This window comes from Trichechus manatus, unplaced genomic scaffold, assembly GCF_000243295.1.
Source record: "Trichechus manatus latirostris isolate Lorelei unplaced genomic scaffold, TriManLat1.0 scaffold00004, whole genome shotgun sequence".
NCBI lineage: Eukaryota > Metazoa > Chordata > Mammalia > Sirenia > Trichechidae > Trichechus > Trichechus manatus.
The window spans coordinates 11857210-11884087 of record NW_004443940.1 but is presented as its reverse complement, the minus strand read 5'-3'; the positions used below and the strand labels follow the sequence as shown (position 1 = coordinate 11884087).

General features: G+C 40.9%; 1 protein-coding gene across 1 annotated transcript; it reads right to left on the bottom strand.

The window, feature by feature from the left end:
• Positions 1-21821: 21821 nt before the first annotated feature.
• CD207 (CD207 molecule) lies at positions 21822-26669 on the bottom strand. The gene is made up of 6 exons (XM_004369231.1): positions 26597-26669; positions 26380-26496; positions 24589-24963; positions 23840-23991; positions 22471-22589; positions 21822-21972 (listed from the first exon to the last, which is right to left on the bottom strand). Exons 1-6 carry the CDS (start codon positions 26667-26669, stop codon positions 21822-21824), a joined length of 987 nt encoding a protein of 328 aa, XP_004369288.1.
• Between the last annotated feature and the right edge of the window lie 209 nt (positions 26670-26878).

The following is a 26878-nucleotide window of genomic DNA, read 5'->3' as shown; positions in this document are numbered from 1 at the left end:
GGCCAGTAGTAACGGGAGGCAAAGCTGAGATGTTGTAAGACTTATATGCTCCTGATGTAGGTCCTGGCCACTCTGGAAGCTCTGACTTCCTCCCCCTGCTGACTCTTTGGAAATCGATAGCCCCTCCTCTCAGAGGCTCCAAGGCACCTGTCTGCCCAGGGCCCCTATTCTCTTCCTCTTCCCATTAGCACCCACCCCTCCTCCTCCTCTCAGTCTCATCATCCCAATCTCTGCCCATTCAGCATAGCTCCCAAACACCAACATCTGCTCCAGAGCCACAAACCCATCATTTCTCTTCCTTGTGGTCTGGGACCAGCCAGGCATTCCTCCTCAGCTTTGCAGAGAAAACATCCTTGTGACTGTGACTGACCCTTCATCCTAGCCCCGGTACCACCCCTCATAAGTAAAAGGAGGCCAGAGTGAGGGAAGAGTGGCTGGGTCAGTGTAACAGGTGTTTACCAGTCAAAGGCAGGGTTAGGGTGACTCACTGCCCGCTCAGGACTTTACAACTGGCATTACTGGAAAGGCTCAACTTGATCCAATATTTCACCTTTAGCTGACTAGATCCCTGCTTCTCAAGTTGATCAAGTTCTCAGGGACTAACTCAAAAGAAACTTATGACTAAGACAGGGCCAGTTGCTGCTTTTCAATGAGACTCATAACTTCATGGGGTTCCTGTGGTGTGGTGGACCAAGAACTAGAATAGAGGAAAGTGATGCATCCAAGGGACAATGCCAGGAACTATGCCAGCCTGATGCCCCATCCCCACCAGAGGAGTAACCAGCTGCACAGAACAATGCTTCTCCTGTCATAGGAGAAAAGACCCCAGACTCAAATTTAATTAAAAGAGACTTTTATTAAGTCAAGACAAAGACTGTCATTGCAATGAGGAATTCTACCAGTGTGCACCAGGCACAAGAATACACTAACTCACACACAGGGAGTTTCTAATATGCTGTTACAGAAGGAAGTAAAGACACATCATTGTCAAAGGCAGGATAACAAAGTGGGACCTTAATAATGATTGGTTTACAGAGCTTTGTCGACTAGTTACTACGTAGTGACATTACTTTGATTGGTGGCTTACAACTTTTGTTTTAAGACTCCTTGGGAATAAACCATAGAGAAGAGCTGTTTGGGTTAAGGTTCTTTGGGAAACAAGCTAACACATTTATGATTGGTGCGTGGTGAGGTAAGATAGCTTAGTGATATGGGTGTTTTGTTGGTTAGTTGCCATTTAGTTACCATAAAGAGTTCACAGAGTGGTCACAGTTACATAAAAGCTCATTGGCTTTGATGCAAGGAAAAATCACATTCTTTTAGATATCAGATAACAGACAGAACTGCCCTAACCAGTTTAGTTTTCGGGTTCTACAGGTTTCTTACACAGAGTGAATTTCAAGGCTGGACCCCACTTTAGCTTTTCTTTCTCAGATCAGATACCTCAAAATAATTTTTAAGAACTTTATATCATCCTTTTGATCAAGTATTTTGATCAAACATCGTTGGATCACACTTATGGGCATGCTTTCTTCTGCATGGGTTGTTGCTATGCTGCTTCCAGGTGGTGACCTTCATGGTTTATGCTTATTTTATTCCTGGTGCTGAGCATCTTTCTACATAGTTGGGGACCATTGGTTCCTTGGTCGTAGGGCAGCTTGGGGAAACTCACCATGCTATGTCCAAGCAGCCGTCTTCAGTGATCTTATTATGATATGTCCTTAGCATGGTCTTTATATCCTAGATAGTGGCCTGTCCTGCTTCAGGCCTTTAAACTCATGACTTAGTTACTTAGTTGGATACCATCTGGTTCTTTGCCATGCGTCTTGTCTGAGTGTTGTTATCTGGGAGGGTAATAACTCAGAGACCTAGGCCAAATTGGAGGAATATTTGACCTTTTTATTGAAGCTAATATAGGGTGCAGGACTCATCCACCGTGTTACAAAAGTGAGAGGAATTAATGTACACAAGCTTCTTTGGAGGTGTAGAGTTTCCTAAATTAGACACGTATTTCATAATACACTTGATAATTACAATTACAGTTATTATCAGAATAACTATTCCAGTTTTCAATAAAGTTCTCAGCCATGACCCTATTCTTTTTGGTAACTAACTGAATAAACCAGAAAAAGAAGGTACAGCCATAGAAGGAATTGAGTGAAGCAAACCACTTGTTGGTGTACTTTATGAATGTCTTCCTCCATTTCTCCAGTGGTGTTAATAAAAGAGCAACAGGGGGTGTCTGCTATAGATTGAGACAATCTGACAAAAGCATTATCTTTTCAAACCCCAGTGGTTATTATGAAGCATAGCAACAAAGAAATTAAGAAAAGCTTCATAATGGAGGAAAATTGCCCTGAAGAAATAAACAAAAGTAATTAGCATATAAATGACTGAGAAATTAAAATAGGCTCTTTAAAACAAGAGCATATATTAGTAAACAAGAATAGGTGCAGCAAATAACTTAATGATTATTAAAATACTAATAAGAAAAATATAAAGGAAAGTTTTTAGGTTGAAATACACAGAAAGTCTTACCATTACAAATCTGTCTTATCGACTAATAAAACATAATTGACAGGTCAAAGCTACTTTAAAACAATGAGGGTTAGGCACAAAACATCAATTTCAATAACATTCATTCACCAAGGGAACGTTATTAGTCCACAGACCTTAAAGGTATGTAAGACACAAGGATAGCAAATACTAGAGTAAGAAATATGCAAAGTCCAAGAATTGTATTTCTATTTATATGTTCCAGTGCTTGAGAATAAATGGTTTACAAGCCTGATCCTGGATCTTGGGATCAGTTGTACATGATAGATTTTGTCTTGTTTTTATTCTGCCAATTTTTGAATTTTAGTTTGAGTCCTTCAGTTGGTTGAACTGTCCAAGTAGGAGCAGCAGCTTTCTTTAACTGGGAGAAGTGCATCCAGGTCTTAACTCTCCGTAATTTAGTGGCACAAGGACTAGCGAAGAGAACCATATATGATTTTTATAATGGAGCTCCAGGGAATCTTTTAATTGATGTCTTTTCTAATATACATATAAAAGAAAACAAAAACCCTTTGCTGTCGAGTCGATTGTGACTCATAGCAACCCTATAGGACTGCCCCATAGAGTTTCCAAGGAGTGCCTGTTGGATTCAAACTACTGACCTCTTGGTTAGCAGCTGTAGCACTTAACCACTATGCCATCAGGGTTTCCAATATACATATACATAATAAATTCATGAAATAATAAAATTATGACTATATATGTGTGTGTGTGTGTATATTCCTCTGGAACAATACTAAACAGATTTGGGGATTTTGGTTTTTGGTTGTCAAAACTCCTTTTACCTGTGAAAACATTCTTTAGAACTAGCATAGTGTTACTAGTTCTTGAAATAGCTGCTTCTTATATTAAAAGAGGGAAAGGAAAATAAAAATGGTATTCTATATCTAGAAATTAGAACATTGAACATCAGTAATGTTTTCATTAAAATCTTATGATAATTCTTTTAGTTTACTCAGTCCCACATAGCCAATTTTGGTTCCATATTATTCTGGATCAGCAGTAACTTGAAAACTCTGTCAGTTTCTACATAAATTTTTAAACTCTTGATTTAGTCCAATTGCATTTATGTTCAAAATATTATAGTCCTCTTTATGCATCTGATACAGACCATTTTGTTGCATTTTCAGTGAATTTGCAAAGTAAAACTTATCTGTGAATGATAAACTTAAAAATGGCTATGGTTACTTTATAATAATAATTCTTAAAAGTGAAAAGCTTGATTGGCATTAATAACAAAAGTAATATAAAGCAAAATAAAGTTAAATAAAAACTTTAGATAAAAATATCTTTAAACATACTGATCATTCTCATTTCCAAAAAGCTTAAGATATAACACATAATAATTTTGAAACTCATACCGTATAGTTATGATATATTAAGAATATATTAGGCTAAACATGTGAATGGTAATGAAAAACTACAGGTAAACTGTGAATTCTTTAGTTGAAGCAATTGGCTTTAAAGATGCTAGATTTAAAAGGAAACAAAGTTGTGACTAAGTTAGCAACTGAAACAAAATTATAACATAATATCATGTGCTTGTTTTCCAGCTTTAGGTTAATATTATTGACATACAAATTTTTTAATTTAAAGAAAATTTAGTATTTTTCCTGATTTTAACAATATGTTTTATGTAATTTATAAAATATTAAATAAATCCTTTTTTGTATTTTTCTTTTTTACAAAACAGAAACAAATTGTGGCTTTCTATGAAGTTTCAAAGCTGTCAGGAACTTATGAGAAACAATACCTAAGCTATCTAAAACAGATTTTAAAGGTTAAAACCTTAGGGTTTTTTTTTTGTTGTTTGTTTGTTTGTTTTTAGCTATACGGCTTTGTTTTTGATTCAGGAATTAATTTCATTGAACCTTTGTTTTTGAGAAGATTGCACAAAAAAATTAAATTAAACTTTCAACCTAGTACTTAAGGAAAATTGTTATTTTAACCATGAGAAGCCTAATTCTTTGCTTTATATGTTATTTGACATTGCTTTTAAAAATTATTATGAATTAATCCATTAAACTTTTACGTGAAGTAAACCAGAACCTTGATTATAATAAACAAAAATCTTTAATAAATCTTTCAAATTTCTTGTCTTTGTTACATATTTCTTATAGTATTACCCTTTAAGTGACATAAAATGAACGTATTTATAAACAGATCTAAATGTATATATCCTTTTTCTGTGGCATACAAGTAAGTCCATAAACTTTAATTATAATGAATATCTATTAGCTTAATATTAGTAAGTTAATGTAAGTTTACATATAATATATTACTAATATATAATATTAATTTATATATTACAAAATATAATTGCTGTAAGCAATTTAACCTTCTTATTCTGGAATTCATAAAATTTTTCCTTTTCTGTCAGCAAAACATATTGCATATAATACTGTCTTAGGCTAGGTTCTCTGGAGAAGCAAAACCAGTAAAGCGTATAAATATATAGAGAGACAGAGTTATATCAAAGAAATGGCTCACTTGATTGTAGAGGCTGGAACATCTCAAGTCCATGCATTAGGATAGAGGCTTCTCCTGATTCATGTAGTCGAAGCGGCTGGTGAATCCAGGATCGGCAGGTCAGAAAGCAGGGCTTTTGCTCACAGGCTGTGAATATTGACGAATCCCAAGATTGGCAGTCAAGACCTCAAGGCTTCTCCTGATTCACATAGCTGCAGGGGCTGGAAAACCCGAGATTGGCAGGTTGGAGAGCAGAGCTCTGCTCACAGGCTGTGAAGATCGATGAATCCCAAGATCGGCAGATAAGCTGATAGCTCAAGTCCCAAGAACCAGAGGTCAGACAAACAGGAGGCAGCCTGAGGACCCAGAGTAAGCAAAAAGCCAGAACATCTGCTTATATTCAGATGCAGGCCACATCTCCAAGGAAACTCTTTCAACTGATTGACTACTCACAGCAGATCCCACCATGGAAGTGATGACATATAAACACTGAGAATCATGGCCCAGCCAAGTTGACATCACAAATACTTAGCTTAGATTTCTTAGAAAGGTTTTGTTTTTAAGATTGACATAATGCAAAACATAAAAATCTTTATTAGAAAAAATTCATCTTTATTAATTCTTAGAAATATTGGAACTATTAAATGTATACAAATATTTATTATTAAACCAATTAGAGCAAGTTCTTTGAGGACATACCATAATTGAATTTAATAATATCATCTGGAAGCAAGAAATTAGACTGTATTTTCATAATTCTGTGTTTTTTGGATGCTTCATAGGATCCTTTAGAGAAATAAATTAGAATAATTTGTTCTTTTTAAGGCCTTGTTAATATCAATCAAAATAAACAATTTATCTTTTTTAGTGCAACTTTTTTAAAAATAGACTAATTCATATTAAAGTTTTATTGTTTTTATTTTTAGAGTAGCTACTGAAAGCCTAATTCATAAGACAGACACAAGAAGTAGTTTTATTTGGTGCTGGGGCTTGGAGTGACCTCAAGGTGGCTCACAGAATTAAAAAAAAAAAAGGAAACACAGTTTGAATATCTCTCCAGATTAGAAACAAAATCCTCAAGACAGAATCTTATCCACTTTTCAGGGTGATTTACCGCAGATTTTGTTTAAGTAGACACCATCTTGGTGAGAATTACACACTCACTGGTTCTCTGGAGCCAGTTCAAATAACAAGCTTATAAAGTCTCTGCATGTGTTTTTCTTTATGATTTTCCATGTTATGACGATCAAGAAGAGCATGACATTCTTAAAACTGCACAACACAAAACAAGGCAAAACACACATACACACAAGTAAGCTATGCAATTTCAGGCTGGTTCAGTCAGGTCGACCTACCTTAAAATTATCAGAGCTCTCCCTCATATCTAGTCCAAGAACTATTGCCCCAAATTTGGACAAGTAACATTTGCATGTAAAAGGGAGGAAGTATTTTCTGAGGACTCTCTCTGCAAATTGGAAATTTTAAAGCTGGTATCCCAGACCAAAACATCTACAAGACAGCAGACAGAAAAAGAAATTTAAAATGCTTGCTAGAGCAGAAACAGAAAGAAAATCCTCTTTAAGCTTTACTGGCCTTTTGGCAGTCAGAACAATGAGAAATTACACAGTTGGTAGATTCAAAGGATTCTTTACTGGTGTTTCTCTAATAAGAGAATTATTTTATCTCTTCTTAAATGCAAGCATAGATGTAAATTCTGAATTATGGGAAGATGTAAATAATTTGGTAAACAATTTTGCTATTAGATCTTTACTAAACGTTAGTTGTTGGGTGCTGGTAGTATCCAACTTCCTTCTAACTTATCAGTTCTTTAGGGATTGCTTGATGATATTTAAAGGGACCCAGTGTTTAAAGGCTGAATTAGTAATTGTTTCTTAGTCTAGTCTGTAACACTTGGATTGAACTAGAGTGTTCAGAAAACCCTTTGGCTAAATGATAAACAGTTTTCCTTTTTTCTCTTATTTGGATTTTTGAACTCTTGCCCAATTAATTTTTCTTAGAAAAAACCTTAAGGATGACATTTTTAAAACTTAGCTGCTGCTTTGTTTGATCTATTAATTCAGTGCCTGGAGCATTGCGTTTGATCATTAATGACTTTTCAGGATTTTTTCTTTTTTCAATGTGCATCGTCAGCCTATTGTTGGGCTTTTCATTCACCTGCTAACCAGAAGTTTGGCAGTTCAAATCCACCAGCCACTCCTTAGAAACCCTATGCAGCAGTTCTACTCTGTCCTATAGGGTTGCTATGAGTCAGAATCAACTCGACAGCAATGGGTTTTGTTTTCATTTTACTAACATACTAATTAATTAAAACAAATCTTGATAAACTAGGTTTACAAGTTTTTATACAGGTGTCATGTCTCCAGGTCTCATAACTGTGACTATTCCCTCCTATTTATAGTGATCATGAGCGGAATTATGCAGTCATAAATGAGGGTGGCATCGTTAAAGGATGATTGGGGACCTTTCGACAATTTCAGGGGACTTGCTTTGACCAAGGAGTAAAAATAACCATTGGAGGTTTCTTCTTTTTTTCCAAAGTATTTTATTTTGAAAGGCATTTTATAATGAGGTTTTCTCCCTTTCTTAACAAGGCAGTCACGTTTGGAGTCTTACATAGAACTCATTGTTATTTCTAGGGCTTATTTAAGTATTTCTTCAGCTGTTTAGTTTTAAAGTAAGACGGACCTGGGCATCTTTCCAGCCAGTGTGTAATTTCTTGCTTGGCTGGGTTTGTAGTTGTGGGATGCAGCTGTAAGTCATTAATTACTTGTCAAGAGTTTCTTTCGTTGCAGATAGTTTACGGGGCAAACCTGTTAGTCTTGGCAGGAGGAGTGATTTTTCAGTAGACAGGCAAAGGGATAAAATGGTCAGCAAAGAAGCAAAAGGGAATTTAAAAAATTTTTTTTATTGTACTTTAGATGAAGGTTTACAGAACAAATAGTTTCTCATTAAACAATCAGTACACATATCGTTTTATGACATTGGTTAACAACCCCACAACATGTCAACACTCTCCCTTCTCAACCTGGGAGGACATTTTTTTTTTTTTTTTGGTGAAAATATACATAGCAGAAGTTACACCATTTCAAAAGTTTCTACATGTACAATTTAGTGACATTGGTTATAGTCTTCCAGTTGTGCTACTATTCTCACTATCCTTTTCCAAATTATTTCATCACCATTATCTTCAACTCACTGCCCCCTAGGTTTCCCATCAAACCTTTTGAGTTGCTGTTGTCGATTTGATCTCACATAGATAATTCTTCTTTTTTTTTTTTTTTGTACCTTAGATGAAGGTTTGCAGAACAAATAGTTTCTCATTAAACAGTTAGTACACATATTGCCCTATGACAATGGTTAACAACCCCACAACATGTCAACACTGTCCCTTCTCAACCTTGGGTTCCCTATCACCAGCTTTCCTGTCCTCTCCTGCCTTCTAGTCCTTGTCCCTGGACTGCTGAGCCTCATTAGTCCTCTTTTGTTTTATGGGGCTATCCAATCCCTGGCTGAATGGTGAATGTCGGGAGTGACTTCACCACTGAGCTAAAAGGGTGTCCGGGGGTCATACTTTCAGGGGGGAAATTTTTAATAGGTGCCTGAAAACAACTTTGTCGATTATTTTAGAGCCTTATTTTTTCAATCCACTGCACAGAAAAGTTAATTTTTACTGAGCTCAAAATTTTCCCAGACTTGCAATTTGGTCTGAAACTGTACCTGTGGTAAGGCCATGCCATATTAATGTGGTCCATAAGTGGCACTCTCCCATCTTACCAGAGTTTCAGAACATGCACAACTCAAAAAGGAGAAATCTGGGGATACAACCACTTCACTAGATGGCATGCCAACTTCACTTTTGAGCATTCCCAGAAACAACTTGTACAGATAATTACCTATAGCTTCTCACAAACCACAAAGAAATATTCTTTGAAAGTAGATTTACCTTTGTATTGACTGGGATGCTTAAACTTAGACAACACAAACAAGTGAAAGCTTACCGAATGTCCGAGGGAATCCAAACAGAAAAACAAGTGAAAGCTTACCAAACATCTGAGAATATCTAGATAGGAAAACAAGCGAAATCTTGCTGGGGTGTTCAAGAGATTCTAGACAGAAAAATATGAGTGAAAGCTTGCTGAAATGTCTGAGAGAAGGCAGACAGAACACACAAAAGAAAAGGCTTAATAAAAATCTCAGAGAATCACTCCATAAATCACAGGGCTCAAATCCAAGAGCACTTACCATCCATGGGGTCCTTGGGGTCCATGGAAACAGTAGGGCATAAGAGACACTGCTGTCAGTGTCTGTTCCAGTCCTCAGACTCTTGAGGATCCTCTTGGAGGAAGGCAGCTTTGGATCCCATCCTTGTTACCAAAATGTCGTAGGGGGAAAGATCCTAGACTCAAATTTAATTAAAAGAGATTTTCATTAAGAAAGACAAAGACAATCATTGCAATGAGGAATTCTGCCAGTGTGCACCGGGCACAAGAGATTAGCAGAATACACTGACTCACAGTCAGGGAGTATCCAATATACTGTTTCTTAGGCTGGGTTCTCTAGAGAAGGAAAACAAGTGAAGCATATACATACAAACATATATATAAAGACAGAGAGATTTATATCAAGAAAATGGCTCACACAGTTGTAGAGGCTGGAAAGTCACAAGGCTGTGGGTCAGGCTGAAGGTTTCTCCTGACTCACATAGCTGCGGGGGCTGGTGAACCCAAGATACAGCAGGTCAGACAGCAGGCCTCTGGCTCACAGGCTGCAGAGGCCAACAAATCCCAAGATCAGCAGGTAAGATGGTAGGCCACAGGCTGTAGAGGCTAACCACAAGATCAGCAGGTGTGATGGTTAAGGATGTGTGTCAACTTGGCTAGGCCATGATTCTCAGTGGTTTGGCAGCTATGATGTATTCTGGCAGCTATGTAATGATGTAATCACCTCCATAATGAGATCTGATATAATGGAATTACCTCCATGATGAGATCCACTGTAAGCAGCCAGTCAGTTGAAAGGAATTTTCCTTTGGGGTATGGCCTGCCTCCAACATATGTGGTCTTTCTGGCAAAGCTCACTGGCTTTTGCTTGCTCTGGATCCTGTAGCTGGCTCCTTTTCATCTGACCTCCAGTTCTTGGAACTTGAGCTAGCAGTTTACCTGTTGATCTTAGGATTTGTCAGCCTGGAGCAAGTTTATATATATGTGAGTGTGTGTGTGTGTGTGTGTGTGTGTGTGTATTTATGTGTATATAGATAGATAGATAGATAGATAATATGTACACACACACACACATATATATATATATATAAGCTTCACTGGTTTTGCTTCTCCAGAGAACCCAGTCTAAGACATGTGGTACCAAGAGTGGTTCTAGAGAAACAAAATTGTAAGGATGAGTTTTCTAAATTGGTTCTCAAGTATGGCTAGTCTTAAAGATGTTGATGACTCTGCTTCCAGTAGTAAAAAGGGCACTGCTAATCCATGGCACGAGTTGGCAATAGATATACACAAAATATTACCACCTATAGATTAGGTGTTGATGAGAGGCAAGGCTCTGAGTGATCACATGTTTGATATCTTTCCACACTTTTGTCAGAATAAGAAGTATAAGGGATCTCGTTGGTTGGCCCTACTTTTGCTAGACAAAGTCGTAAAAGAAAGAGATGAGCTCGGGGCTTCAGAGTCACAGCTCAAGCACTGCATAAATGACCTCAAAATCTTCACTTGTGCCTTGAAAGAAAGCCTTATTTCTTGTAGTAACAGAGCTCATATTGCCAAAAACCAAACCCAGAGTCTTATCATAAAAGTGGCTGAATTACAACACCAGTTGAATTCCCAACCTCAAGAGGTGTCTGACTTTAAAGTAAGGGCATTGATTGGGAAGAAATGGGATCCTGAAATTGAGATGGGGACATATGGGCAGATAATCAGAAAGCTGGGGACACTGACCCCTAAATTCCATTGAATCACTCATGCCAACAGAACCAGCCCTCTCACTCCCATCTGAAGAGATTACTCCATCTTTGTCTGCTAAGCTAGCCTCCCCAGTAAAACCATTAGCTCCTCCACCCCATCTGATGAGATTAACCCAGTTGTGTCTGAAGAGACTTTGTCTGAGATGTCGCCTGTGGCTGTATCTGAGTCATCACCTGGGGAGGCTTCTGAGTCATTGCCTAGGGCATCATCTGAGGCAGATGCCTTACAAGACATTGCTGAATGTTCTCAGAACACATCCTCACCACTCATTTTTGCTTCTAGACCTATAACTAGACTTAAGTTCCATCAAACCCCAAAAAGTGAAGTACAAAGTATGACCCAGGAGGTGGTACACTACACTCCAAAAGAACTGCTTGAGTTTTCTAATATGTACAAACAGAAACCTGGAGAATATGTATGGGAATAAATATTAAGGGTGTGGGATACTGGTGCAAGGATCATAATGTTGGATCAGTCTGAGTTTATTGGTATGGGCCCACTAAGCACAGATTCTTCATTCAATGTTTCAGCACAAGAGGTTAGGAAAGGATCTAATAGTTTATTTGGTTGGTTTGCCAAAACAAGGATTACCTAGTGGCCCACACTAAATCAAGTTGAAGTGCCAGACCTGCTTTGCTATATTGTAAAAGAAGGAATCCAAAGGCTTAGGGAAATTGGCATGTGTTTTAGGCTGGGTTCTCTAGAGAAGAAAAACCGGTGAAACAGCTACATATATATATATACATATATATATATATGTAGACAGAGAGAGAGAGAGATTTATATCAAGAAAATAGCTTATGCAATTGTAGAGGCTGGCAATTCCCAAGTCCATGAGTCAGGTTGGAGGTTTCTTCTGACTCACATAGCTGCAGGGGCTGACATACCCAAGATTGGCAGGTCAGACAACAGTCCTCTGACTCAGAGGCTGTGAAGACCAACAAATGCCAAGATTGACAGGTAAGCTGGCAGCCTGATGGCTCACATGTGGAGGCTGACAATTCCTAAGATCAGCAGGTAAGCTGCTAGTTCAAGTCCCAAGAACCAGAGGTCAGATGAATAGGAGCCAGTGGCAGGATCCAGAGCAAGCAAAAAGCCTGCGAGCCTTGCCAGAAAGTCCAACTATATTGGATGCAGGCCACACCTCCAAGGAAACTCCCTTTCAACTGCTTGACTACTCACAGTGGATCCCACTCATCATAGAGATGATCACAGTATATCAGATCTCATCATTATATCAGATCTACATCATTATACGACTGACAAACTACATCATAACTGCCAAACTGTTCAGAATCACGGTCCAGCCAAGTTGACACACAATTTACCAATCACAGACAACCCCTTGTCAACTTGGCACCTGTGCAATCTTCTTAAGCCTCACATAATCTCTTGATAAAGACAATTTTAAAGCCATACTTGTGCCTAACATGATACAACTAACACGTGTACAACTGAAAACCACTAGCCCTGTTTATATCTTATGTTTTATAAATGAAGAAAACAAATATATTTGGTGCACACATACAAGGAAGAAATACTCATAACAATTACAGCCCTCATTTCTGCAACTGGTCATATGGTCGGAACTGGTATTCAGAACTACTTTCTTCCACCACCTTTGCCTTCAGCAAGCACCTCAGCTGGTCATAGTTCTTTGCTTGGTGGTGTGACCCAAACCTTCATTCCTGAAGGGTATGGACCATTAGTAGTCATGTTGGAATTGGGTTGCTATAGTTTTCCATCGACTCTAATCACAGGGCATGGTAGTACTAAGAGACTCCCTAAGGGATCACCTGCATTCCAGACATACACTTCTTTACCTCCATTATGTAGTATCAGTCCAATTTCCTCTTGGTAATCAAGATCAGTCACACCAGCCAATATGGTAACTCCCTTCTTTGCCTGTCGATACGGAGGCATAAGGAGTCCAAAGTGGCCAGGTGGCATTCTTAACTTCCAGTTCACTGGAACCAGTGATGTGTCACCAGGTGGGAGCATTCCTCCCTTTGGAACTAAGACCCTAGACCCTCAGAGCATAGGGTTGCAAGTAAAGGAAGCAAAAATTTTGTGAGTGAGTCACTAGGGGTAATAGTGAGTGGTGCCACTCCCATTTCCACCCCTTGATTCCCGGACCCATGAATCCTGGCTATGGGAGAAACAGCACCTATATTGGATGCTGGTTTAGAACATATACAGCTTCCTGGAGAACATTGCCCCAACCCTACGAGGTAGTGCCACCTAGCCAGCACTATAATTGTGTCTTTAGAAGGCCATTCCTTCATTCTATGAAAACAGCTGCTTCAGAATGATGGAAACATGGTAAGGCCAGTGAATTCCATGAGCGTGGCCCATTGCCACACTTCATTTGCTATGAAATGTGTCCCTTTATCTGAGGCAATGCTGTGTGGAACACCATGACAGTGGATAAGGCATTCTGTAAGTCCACAGATGGTAGTGTTGGCAGGAGCACTGCATGCAGCGAAGGCAAATTCATATCCAGAGTCAGTGTCTATTCCAGTAAGGACAAAATGCTGCCCTTTCCATGATGGAAGCAGTCCAATGTAATCAACCTGCCACCAGGTTGCTGGCTGATCACCTCAAAGAATGATGCCATATCAGGGACTCTGTTGGTCTCTGCTGCTGGAAGATTGGACACTTAGCAGTGGCTGTAGCCAAGTCAGCCTTGGTGAGTGGAAATTCATGTTGTTGAGCCCATGCATAACTTCCGTCCCTGCCACCATGGCCACTTTGTTCATAAGCCCATTGGGCAATGACAGGAGTGGCTGCGGAAAGAGGATGACTGGTTTCCACAGAATGCATCATCCTATTCACTTGATTGTTAAAATCCTCCTCTGCTGAGGTCACCTTTGGTGAGCATTCACATGAGACACCAATGTCTTCACTTCTTTGGCTCATTCAGAGAAGTCTATCCACATACTTCTTCCTCATACCTCCTTGTCTCCAATTTTCAAATCATGTTCCTTCCAAGTCCATATATATATATGTATGTATATATGTGTATATTTATATATATACATACATATTTATATATGCACTTCACTGGTTTTGCTTCTCTAGAGAACCCAGCCTAAGACAAGAGGTTATAGAGTTGGGCAATAGGGAGGGAGAAAAGACAGAATCATTGCTTAGGGAATCCTGAGCTTCTATTAAGGAATACATATATATACATCTCATTCAGGAAGACCCTCAAACAGATGGATTGACATAGTGGCTGCAACAATGGCCTCAAGCATAACAATGATTATGAGGATAGCGCAGGATCAGGCAGTGTTTCGTTTTGTTGTACATTGGGTCACTATGAGTCAGAACTGATCGGACAGCACCTTACAGCAATATATATACATACATTTTTTTTTTAATGTGCCAGAGAAGTAGAACCTAGATTGCACAATGAGCCATGTATATATATATATATCAATCTCTCCTTAGAATCAGCCAGCTCAAGGCCAAATCCTGTAAACCATTTCTCCCAACGCCCCCCTACACTGAGATGCCCCATAGCCCCCTGCAATGCACTCTTCCTTGCTGCAGAAAGCTCAGTAAACCTATTGTTTCTAATCACAGGTTTGTCTCTGATGATCCTTGGTAGGTGGGCTTCAGCAGTTTTGATTCTGGTAATCTAAATATACACTGGTAGTCCTTTAATTGCTTTTTAAGTTGGGAGTTATCTAGATAAGTGATCATAACATCTAATAACTTTCCTTTCCTATAATAACCATTTTTACCTTGTTTGGTTGCACTAGTCAGACATTCCTAAACATTGTTTGAAGATTAGTTGTCTTATAAAATTTCTTTTGTAACCTATTTTGTGATTAATTATATGAATAGTTTTTGTAACATTAAGCCATCATTAAGCAAACCAGCCCCTCCCATCCTTTTCTTTGAGCTCCCACAAAACTATGCATTCACACAAAACCTTAGTAAACAGTATACATTTTACTGACCAGTCAGTAAATTGTTCCCCCATTTACTAAGTAGTGTGAAGATAGATGAAGGGCTATCAAACTACACCCCAAGCCATCTCACTGCCCCACAATGACTAGGCTCTCCTCCTTCTCTCTGGCCTTTTCCCCACGCTGTGCCATCCACACCGGCTTTCATCTTTTATGCTGGCCAATTCTGTTATGTCCCTAAATATGCAGATCCCACTTGGATTAGCTGGTTTTCAGTAACATCAAAAAACCTTGTTTTAAGTAGACTCATCCTCCTTTGAAGACTCAGTAACCACTCACAGTTACACAGGCATATTCTTTATGGCTTTACCTGCTCCCAGTTCATGTAGTTGATTAAATTATTTCTTCCAAACATAGACAGCACTCTCTCTGAAAGTAATTCTGGAAAATACTACATCCCCTTCTTGTTAGACCAACCAGACAGTTGCCAGGGACTCAATTCTGACTCATGGCGACCCCAAGTGTTAGATCAGCATCCCTGAAATAAACCCTTACTGACCTTTGTGTTTTATTCTTTTACTACCCTGCAAATTCTGTTCTCTGTTTTAAGTTAATAATTGAGAAATGGTTCATGGTTTTCTTTATTGTGCTATCTTTGTCCAGTTAAACCCCCTAATGGCTTATGCACTTTGCATAAAATCCTCTCTCTTTAGGTCCTGTGTGAATTAGCTTTCTAAACTACGGGTCAGTATACTTTTCTGTAAAGGGCCAGATAGTAAATATTTTAAACTCTGAGGGCCATATGGTCTCCATTGGAACTACTCAACTCTGGTCCTGTAGCACAAAGCAACCACAGACAGTATGTGAATGAATGGGCATGGCTGTGTCCCAAGAAAACTTATTGCAGTAAAACCTGTGAAAGCGGGAACCTGTGTAAGGCAGAAACTTGTCAGAGAAGGAAAATTCAAATATTTTCCACTGATAGAGATAGAAAAGTGGTAAGACTGCACTCTATCAAAGGCAGAAAACTTGTAAGACCTGGAAAAACAAGGCCGTTGAGTTCCAGCTCTCACATCTGGCGATCTGTTTCCAAAAGGTCACAGCCTTGAAAACCCTATGCATGAAGTGTAGTTCTACTCTGTACACATGGGATTACCATGTTCATTGTTGGAAACTGAGAAAATAAAGTGTAAAAAAATCCACCTGTAATCCTACCACTGTTAGTATTTGTGATCATACTGCACTGTATTGTTTGTATTTTGCATTTTCTACTTAACATTACATCATGAGCACTTTTCCGTGACAGTAGTCCTTAAAAGGGGGCTACTTTTAATATCTATATACAGTCAAATTCTATAATAAACCCTCGAGTAGCCATATTTGATTTCATTGGAATTTTTATTGATCAATGCTAGAAATATAAAAGCAACTATTGGGTGCCTACATACGGTATCTTGCTTAACAACTCTATGGGTCAGTATCATCACCTCCATTTCACAGAAGAAAAAATAAAGACTGAAAGAAGTTATGTAACTTGGCCAGCGTCACACAGTTTATAAATAATACAGTAGGAATTGCAAACCAGGTAGACATTTAAAGTAAAATTTAATAGTAGAAATTATGCAATGGAGAATGAGTGAATAATTATTTTTGATCTTTGTAATAAACAACCCTGGGGAAAAAAACTTACTGTGTTCCAATAAAACTTTGTGTATGAACACCAAAATTTGAATTTCACATAATTCTTACATGTAATGAAGTATTATTCTTCTGATATTTTTCAACCATTTAAATTTGTAAAAACCATTTTTAGCTCACAGGCCATATGAAAAAAGGTGGTGGGCCAGATATGAACCATGGTCCATAGTTTGTTAACCTCTATTCTAATCACATTTCACATCACCCCCCTCCTCACTCATCATGCATCAGTCACTGTGGCCCTATGTAAGGTCTTTCCCACTTCAGTACTTTGCATATGGGATTTCCTCTTCTGGAAACTTGAGTGCAGCTCTGTTGTGCTTGCCAGCCCAGCATCTCCCTTCTTCAGGTATCAACCTCCTGGTTTTTCTTGAGAACCACCCTTCCCTCATGTTCAGTCTGTCTGGTATGTGCAAGGCTGAACCCATATCCAAGTCCCAGCTCTAGGAATGAGCTTGTGGCTCAATCAACATATGATTGCCTCTGCTACTGGTTCAGGGATGGGCATGTGACCTAAGTCAATCCAATGAGATCCAATCCCGATTTTTTGCTGAAACTGTTGGTAAAGAGAAACTCTTTCTCCAAAATTGCAAAGCTGTGAAGTTGTAGGCTTAGAGTTACTAGAATCACTCTCAGGGAGAGTCTGCCTGACACTAAAGCCAAACAGAGGAAGCCAGAGCCAGGAGACGAGCAGCAGCTTCTGCTTGACATAATGTATCCAGCAGTACAAAATGTCCTGATTTTATGCCCTCCATATCAAATCTAAGAACAATAATGATACCTATTATAGAAGAAATCTACTCAGGCCTTGAAATTAAAATTCCAAGGATTTATTCAGCATAAATATTCATTCAAATTAAGGAAACCACAAGTTTACACAAGTGAAAACATGGCAATTTCAGTGAGAGAGTTTCAGAACAAAGGCTAATACAGGGCTAAGGCAGGAGGTTACAACGAAATTATAATTGGTTAGTTTTCAATTGAGGTCATAAGCAGGGAAAGGGCTTCTATTGGATACATGTAATCAAATGGGCTACATAATTGGTTACAAGGGCTAATCACAGAAATTTAGGTTGGCACAGAGATTACCAATCATAGTCACAGGATGCTTACTATACACATTCCCAGAGTAGGTCGTAAAAGTGTCTGGTTTGATATGAAACACTCCTTCGGGCAATGTTTTATGTAAAACATATCTCAAGGATTGCCTGGTAGCGAGGCTTTTCAGTAAGGTTGGCCCCAGGACTCTCTCCTTAGATACATTCCTTCTGTCTTTGCTAGGCCGAAAAGAGACCTGAAAGTCAGGCATTGTTAACTTCAGCTTTTAATTCTGCTGAATGTAGCTGAAATGTGGATTTTAGTTATACATTTTTCTCTAGTTGAAGGTTTACTAAAAATTTCTCTCTTACAACCTCACATTTACAGACTTTAATGCAAGCCACCGTCAACTCACCAGACTTTAATTTAATTACCATTCTGTTCTTCTCCCTGCCTCTCATCTTGCTCTCTCTCCAGTCCTGTTCTCATATCGCAGGTATAAAGATCTTTTCAAAACACAATTCGTTATACACGTATATATTTCCTTGCTCTGTCATCTGAGAGTGCCTAGGAGCAATGGCACCCCAGTAGTAACAAGCACACCTAGTGCCCAGATCTTGTTTTCTAATACCATTCTCCACTAAAAAAAATTAGGACTCCTTGGAGAAATGGCTAATTCTAGGACTGGAGAAGGAAATATACAAGATAAGCCTGTAGTGCCAGAAAGTAAAGAAATACTAAACACACACACACGCAATGTTGAGAGGTATATCAAAGAGACACAGGAGTCAACTAAAAGAGCTCCCAATGGCCAACGCTGGAACAATTTGAGAAATAAAATAATAGAACATTGACTTATAATCCAAAGTATAAAATATCCATGAGTCCACTGATACAAATGAATAAATAAATAAAAGGGAAAAATAGCTACGTCTCTTATGCAGAACAAAGCCAAGTAATTTATATACTCTGTTCTGAAGGAAGTGAAACAGAATCCTCCACTCCTTAAGTGTGAACTACATATAGTGCCTTCCAAATAATATTTTATGGAAAGGGAAGGAAAAAAAGAGCAACTTTACAATGAAAGAATCTGACAAATACTGCTTCAAGCCAGGTGATCAAGGTTAACATCAACAGTGGTTAGTCACATTGATAGTATATACCCTTGATATGATATGAAGAGAATGGCACTTAACCTCTGTAGACTTTCTCAAAAATCCACAACCCCAGTCTTATGAGAAAAACATCAGACAAATCCCACCTGAGGGACATTCTCCTTGGTCAGTACTCCTCAAAACTGTCAAGATCATCAAAAACAAAGAAAATCTGAGAAACTGTCAAAGTCAAGGGAAGCCTAAGGACTAAATGTAATGTGGTATCCTGGATGGGGTCCTGGAGCAGGAAAAGGGCATTAGGGAAAAATTGAGGAAATCTGAGTAAAGTGTGGCTTGTCATTAATAATAACATACTGATACGGGTTCATTAACTGTGACAAATATATACCACACTAAAGTAAGATGTTAATAATCCGGAAAACTGGCTATGGGGCATATGGGAACTCCCTGTATTATCTTCACAATTTTTCTATAAATTCAAAACTGTTCTAAAATACAGTTATTTTTTTAAAAAGACATTAGCTAGTTTACAGACTCTCAGAAGACGAAGAGTCAAGCTGTGGAGTCTGTGCTGGCAGGAACATTGCTCCAGCAACATTGAGATGCTTCTAAGAGCAACAACACTAAAACCCATCAGTGCCCTGGACAAACACCAGAACCAAATCAAAGGTCTCTCCTGGTTGAATCTGACTGGTGGGGCCTGTGTCACACATCTATACCTTTCTGCAAGGAAGGTTGCAAATACTAATTCTGCTTCTAATTTGAGAATGTGTAAGTCAAAATATAGGAAATTATCTAAAACTAGTGTGAAAGAAAGACCACAAAAGTATGACAAATGTGTACTCCAGTGACTCAGCTCTTATTGCATGTCTGTGGAGCTTGTTATTCCTAGAAGTGTTTAAGCTCGTAGGTGTAACAAATCATTTGTCATTCTTCTTCTTCTTTCAAAAGAAAAAAAAAAAAGAAACAATCAGTATTATGTCACTCTTCTGCTAAAACACTTTGAGGACTTCCCTCTTGTCCTTTGTATTAAATCCAAAATCCTTCACCTGACTTTGAAGCCCTCCATGACCTGACCTCTGCCCACTCCTCCTGCTTCATCTCACACCACCCTCCTGCAAGAATGGACTGCTCTGGGCTCCTCAAACATGCCCCACTATTTCTTTGCACTTTCTGTTCCCTCTGTATGGAATTGTCTTCCCTTGTCTCTGTCCCCACTCCACTCACGCCTAACTCCTTCTCATCTTTCAAGACTCGGCTTAAGTGTCTGTCCTTCAGAAAGCCTTATTAAGTCTCTGCTTTAGGCTCCCACGGAACAATAAAAATTCCCTTTTAAAAACCCATTGTATTTATAATTAATTGGGTAACCTGTGTGTTTTCTCCCCAAGATAGTCAATCATTCTGTGAACAGAAAAATGAAAGTTGTTTTGGGACAGAGAGGAGAGGAGGCTTTTTGAGGTCTGGAGTGAGAACACAGAAGTAGAAGGAAAAAGAGGGTCTGAAATCCATAAGAGAGGCAACCCCTGCCCCGCTGGGGGCAGCCTGGAGCCCTGGCCAGGTGGGACCTTCATGGGAGCCAGTGGCAGCTCTTGATTCCAGGGCCCAGTCCCAACCAGTACAACAGTGTTAGGAATGATTCTGTTAAGGGAAGCTGAGTGCTTTATGAGGGAAAGGGAAATAAGTTGCTAGACAGCCAAAAAACAACAACAAAAGCTGTATAACAGCTTATTTCCCAAAGCACTAGGAAAATAAAAGCAAAGAAAACTTAGCCCATGTAACACTAAAACTGGAAAACCAAACCTGTTGCCATTGAGTCAGTTCCAACTCATGGTGACCCCATGTGTTACAGAGTAAGTAGAACTGTTTCATAGGGTTTTCTTGGCTGTAGTCTTTACAGAAACAGATCACCAGCACTTTCTTCAACAGCATCACTGGATGGGTTCGAACCACCAACCTTTCAGTTAGCAGCTGAGTGCTTAACTGTTTATGCCACCCAGGATCCTCTATATACAACGCTCAAAAAAACCCAAACCCACTGCCATCAAGTCGATTCCAACTTATAGCAACCCCACAGGGTTTTCAAGGCTGTAAATCTCTATGGAAGCAGACTGCCACATCTTTCTCCTGCGGAGCTGCTGGTGGTTTCAAACCGCCAACATTTTGGTTAACAGTCGAGCGCCTTAACCACTGCACCACTAGGGCTCCTTATAGATAACGCTAGAACAACTAAAAAAAGAAAGAAGAAAGGAAGATAATACGTAGGTCAGTAGGCAGGCAGGCAGGTAGATAGGAGGGAGAGAGGAGGGAGGAAGGAAGGAAGGAGACAGAAAAATAAAATATCATAGTACCTGTTCACCAGAGCCAGCCTCAGTCAGTCAGTAGGGGTGAGTCAAGTCGAGTATTTTTTTTTTCTCCTTTTTTATCCAAATACAAAAGTATAGATTTTTCAAGAGCATTTTATTACAACATTGAGAGAGGGCATGTCAAGCATTGTTAACCTACTGACTCAGAAAAAAATTAATACAATAAAATAAATGCACAAGTTGAATGAGACAAAGTTCTCACCGATCCCTGGCTCCCAACTTTCCAACTGACAATAGGAAAATTCCCAGAATTTCCTAAGAAATATTAGGAGGTCCATGACCTGAGGAGCTGCCTAGGGACTGATGATAATGCGAAGACCCACTTACTCACTTCTCTGAAGCAATGCAACACCAAGTTCCTCAGGGGCTCCCCAGGAGTGTTGTCACAGATTACAGGTCCTGTTCCAATTTGCCAAGCCAGTGGGAACATCCAAATCCTGTCCACCATTCCCTCCTATTTTAACTCAAGTTCTGCTTTCCATATCAGCTGCCTCTATGGAGTCAGAATTCCCAGCAAGGCAGCTGGACTCCAGGATGCTTATGGGACAATTGTGAAGCTAGAAAAATGTAGGTGTACAGTCAGCCTGGAGAATGAAAGAGAGGGAGGCATTTTCTCCAGTTCCACAATAACTGGAGCTCAAAGTGTGAGTGAGGGGGCCAGTCCTGTCATGGTTCTGATGGGATATAGGGCTGCTTACAGATGAAAAGTAACTTATTGTCACAGGAGTCATCATTCCAGGACTGAAGTGAAGCCGCTCTTATATTGGCACAGTGTTCATTGTTCCCAACATTGTTGGGCTCACCTGGAATCCAGAACCTAAGAAGCGGGAAGACAAAGAAAAATGCATTTACAAAGTGGAAACAAAAGAAAAAAAATATTTCCAACAAAGGAATGAGTTACTACAATCCCAGGTTTTGTCCTAGGTGATAGCGTAGGAAGTTTCTGCACCCGAGCCTAAGAGGAAGAGGATTGGTGAGGCTTCAAGCTCTAAACCTTCAATCGTCCCCCACGTTAGGGCCAAACCAGCACGCCATTCACTCACCCCCTGCACAAACGTGTGCTGCAAAGACCTAGACTTAGAAGAGGATCCCTGCGAAGCTGTGTACAAGACCGTGCTGCCAAACTCCAATGGTATCAAGAGGCCCCAGATTTGTCCCAGGTGCTCCAGCCAGTTAGTGGCAGAGGTGAGCTAGATTTCCATTCCAACACTCCTGCCACACTGTGATAGAGAAGAATCACAAGCTCCATATTTGCCCTTCATGCCCTGGACCTGGCCCAGCACAGTCAGGCTGGGAAGGGGGCTAGGAGGCTTACCTTACACTTTGGACCTTATTGAACGGAGTGTCATCTACCCAGTACCAGTCCCCTTCACTCCCTGTTTTGGTCAGGCCGATCCAGTGGGAAATTCCTCCTGCTGTCTTGTACAGAAACTCCTGTAGGGAAGACAGAATGAGCAGAGGGGCTGCCATGACTCAGAGTTTGAGCATCTGTCTGAGTGTTCTTCACCTGTCCTCTGGACAGCCCCTGAGCCCACACACACTGCTCACACTGACCACGCTTAAGCCTCTTCCTGTCCTTGCCAAAGCCCAGAACACATCGTCCAAATTCTCATTGTTCATTGCCCTGCAACTAACAGACTCAGGTCTCAGGTAGGGGCTGCTGGACAGCAAGAAAGATTCAGCTAAACCCCAGAGCAGGGACCCCAAGATGATGGCCCAGGTAATAATAGCTAAATTTACTGAGCAATTAATATGCCCTAGGCACTATGCTAGCCCTGGTGGTGTAGTGGTTAAGCACTCAGCAGCTAACTGAAAGGTCGGTGGTTCGAACCCAGCTGCTCCATGGGAGAAAGAAGTGGCAGTCTGCTTCCGTAAAGGTTACAGCCTTGGAAACCCTATGGAACAGTTCCACTCTGTCATATAGGGTCACTAGGAGTCAGAATCAACTAAATGGCAATGGGTTTTGGAGGCACTATGCTAAGCCCTTTATGTGCATTTACTCATTCTCTGAGGCAGATACTATTATCATACGTGTTTCATAGATGAATAGGTTGAGGCCTAGTGAGGGCAAATAATCTACCCAAGGCTATAGGACTAGTTGGGTGGCAGCACTGGGGCTCCAGGCTCTGACTGACTCCAGTGCCTATGCTCTTACCCACTCTGTTTTTCTGCCTCCCAGATGAAAGGGCTTTGTCCAATATTCTGCCTCACCAGGCAGAAGATTTCTTGGGTCATGTGGGACCATTAATACTTTTCACAAATATTTCTGTTTTCTGGGCACATGGAAGGATTGCACCTCCCTGCCCTCTTTGAGGATAGGAGTACTGTGTGATTTGCTTTGGCCAGTGAAATGTAAGTAGAAGCGATGTGTGTTATTTTCGGGCAGAAGCTTTAAAAGCCAATGCACAATTTGCCATCTTCCGTTTTCCCGCCTCAGCTATGGTGGCAACATATGTTGAAATGAAGTCTCCTTCAACCTAAATCTTTGAGTAATCATAATGAATAGAACCCTCTTGCTGGTGCTCACTGGACATGTAGCATAAATGAGAAATAATCCTTTGTTGTTATATCACTGATATTTGGGGATTGTTTGTTATATGGCATAACCTTGCCCATCCTGACTGATATAGGCCACAAGCTGTTAACATGTCCCCCTTCCCAGAACACATAGGAATAGCACTCACCTGTTCACTCTCTGAGGTCACTGAAGTCAAGTGCGAATTCCTGGACTTACAGAACTGCTGGGCACTGTACCAGGTCTTTGGGACACGAGAAAAGTAATAGAAGTTCCCCTTGAAGTACTTCCAGCCTTGAGAAACCATCTGTAGAATGTCATCTGGGGAACAAGGGCTAAAGGTGAACACTGCTGTTCTTGTTTTCTCTGGGTGCTGGCTAGGTGAGGGTACTTGAATAAGATGTTAGAGACAGTAATGAATTAAGCTGAGCCCTGCGGTCCCTGGGTCCTCATGTAGGGGGTTTTGGGACACTCTCGTATTTTGATAGCCTGACTCAGACTGGTAGAGCCTTTGGGCTAGAGAGGAGAGAGTGAGAGAGGATGGGTTAAGGATCTCTCTCTACCACAAGGGGAAAGCAGTTCTCCATTGGCCATCACAAGTGGCTGAACTCATGGGCTCTAGGTTAGGAACTTACTGGGAAATGGCTACCTTGGGCCAGTTCAGAAACTCTCTAACGTTTTCATATTCTGTACCTTGGTGTGGGAGCCCTAGCCGGTCCCTGGTCCCTCCTCTCCTGAGCAGCCCCTAGGTCCCTTCCCACCCAATGCTCAGCCCTCTCTTCTTAACTTTCTAGCCTATGCCGGCCCTGCTCCTCTCCTTTTCTCCCCTCAACAACAGGCCCAATATCTTCATGTCTGAGATGGGGGAGGTCCCATGGACACTGGCTGGCTTGCAATCTTATTTGCTGAGATACTTACTTTGTTGTCTGAGTGACTTGTCCATATTCTCCAAACTGCTCTGAAGTCCCCGGACCTTTGCATTTAAAGCACTGGCTTTATCCAAATCTTTTTTTAACTCTGGGATTTGGGCATTTAGAGCATCTACTTCCTCCCAACTTTTTGTTAATATCTGGATCCCTGCACTGGCTTTCTCCAGACCAGTTTGCAATCTCAGGAGCTGAGAGCGCACATCATTCAAGCTGACATTCACCCTCTGGATCTGAATGTTGGCTGCCTTCAGGCCACCATGATTCCTCTTAATTTCAGAACCTTCTGTGCTGATGTTGTCCACACGCCCTTCCATCAACTGAGCATTGGTCCTTATATCTGATATTGTGCCCAAAAACCAGGAATCTGAATTGGAGAAATCAAGAGGTCAACTGAGGAGATCCCTGGAGGTGGAGTGACAAAAGGAAGAGAAGGGAAGGGACAAGCTCAAGCTTCTCAAGAAAACAAGCCAGCCCAAGTAGCTGCCTCAGACCCTCCATTCATTTATTAGAGCATTCATTCAGTAAACATGCAATGGACACCGACCATGTTCCAGGAACTCTGGTGGATGCAGACAATACAAAAATTGATAAAACATAAGTTCTCTGTTAGAGGAACTCACAGGCAAGCAAAAGCAGGGATTAGAACCCAGTCTGAATTTTCTTTGAGCTTTCAGGGCACATTTGTAAAGGGATGTCTTCAATCACCCCCTTGTCACCGCTCCACTTCCCTCTTGGTCTCATCACTTGATTCCCAGCCCTCACCAGTCAGAGACCCCTGTGGTGGCTGTCAGCGAGGGCACACCTCCCACATCTGCCCACACAGGGAGGGCCAGCCATGTAGCTTCCTAACCTGGAAGTGTTTTCTTCTCCAAAGAACATGGAAAGGAAGAATTATGAAGCCATGTCTCCCCTTCCCTTGCCCTTTCACACTGGACTCATGTCACAGGCTCAGGTGCCTTTAAGGGGGAACAAAAAGAAACCAAGAGGGCTCAAAGGAAAGCCCTGTGGAAAAGGCGAGTTAGAGACCAGGTGTCTCGGATGGGGAAAGTGGTGGGTGGAGGCTCTGCTCAGAGGCTACAAGTCTGAGCCCACATGTGCCTCGAAGCCATGAAGAGAGAAGACAGTTGATTCTCTCCCTGTGCTTCTGGAGATCTGGAAGGAGGAAGAAGACTTGGCAAGCTGCAGAGGGCATGAAACTTTGCAAAACCAGAAGAGGAAGAAAGGTATGTCACACATGCAGAGAATGAGTAGGAAGACTCCCATGAGGTGATCTTCACAGGGACTGGAGAATGAAGAGACCATGAAGGAGTCCTGGTGAGGGGGGTCAAACAGTGGAGATTTGTGAGCTTGTTGGCCACCCAGTCAGCTGGGGGGCTGAGGGCATGCTTGGGACTCAGTTCCTCATGGGGCCAGGAGACATTTCACTTACTGCCAGGGGCTGCTTGCAGGCTCCAAATCAAAGAGATGCATAGCTCAGGGAAGGGGGATGAAGAAGTAGGTAAACTTTTCCTGGGGACAAAAACACATATCCCTGAGCACAAACATGCAAGCACTGATCCCAATCTGGAAAATCTCCCAGCAGTTGAAAGGGAAGTGCAGTGGCTCATCTTACCAGGCCAGGTGACCTTGTTACTACACATGGAAAGACAGGAAACAATACAAGTGGAAAAGCCAGAGGAAGGGGTCCACTGAAGGGCAGGAAAGAGAGGAACTGGGCGTCTAGAGTGCCACTGGGTAGTGAAGAAGGACAAAGTGCAGAAGATAAAGCCAGAGGACTCACAGAGGATACCCTGCAGCAGGATGGAGGTGAGCAGGACCAGAGTCATGAAGGTTAATGCGGCACACAGGGTGGAAGGTTTCCTCAGAGCCAGAGGCCAATCCATCTTGCTAGGAGGCTCTGCTGGGAGAAGAAGAAGAAAACATTTGTTGAAGGACCAGCAAGCAGCTAGTTTGGGTGCAGGGCACTGAGGAAGTTCGAAGAAGTGACTGGTGCTTGCCTTTGGACCAGAGGGAGATGTTCTCTTTATCTACTGTGAAGTGCGCGCAAGGGAGCTCCTCTCTAGCCGTCATCATACACCACTCACCCTTGAAGTAAAGGTGCCTCCAGCAGGCCATCTCCCCAGGGACCTTTTATCTAGAGGAAACGAGAAGTGAGTCTGGCAGGCGGTCACCCACATCATCCCAAAGTTCCTCATTCCTGGCTTAGACACTTTACCTGGACTTCGCCACAGCTCAGTCCCCTCCTCAAAGTTCTGAGCTTTCAGGAAAAGGCAATTTGT

What these genes read in the sequence shown, in the direction of transcription:
- CD207 (XM_004369231.1), bottom strand. Translation starts at nt 26,669, where the DNA reads ATGACGGCTAGAGAGGAGCTCCCTTGCGCGCACTTCACAGTAGATAAA. An exon ending in CAAGTCACTCAGACAACAAA is followed by an intron (nt 23,992 to 24,588) that starts GTAAGTATCTCA and finishes CTTGTTCCCCAG; the next exon opens with ATGACATTCTACAGATGGTT. An exon ending in TGACCTCAGAGAGTGAACAG is followed by an intron (nt 22,590 to 23,839) that starts GTGAGTGCTATT and finishes TCTTCCCTACAG; the next exon opens with GAGTTTCTGTACAAGACAGC.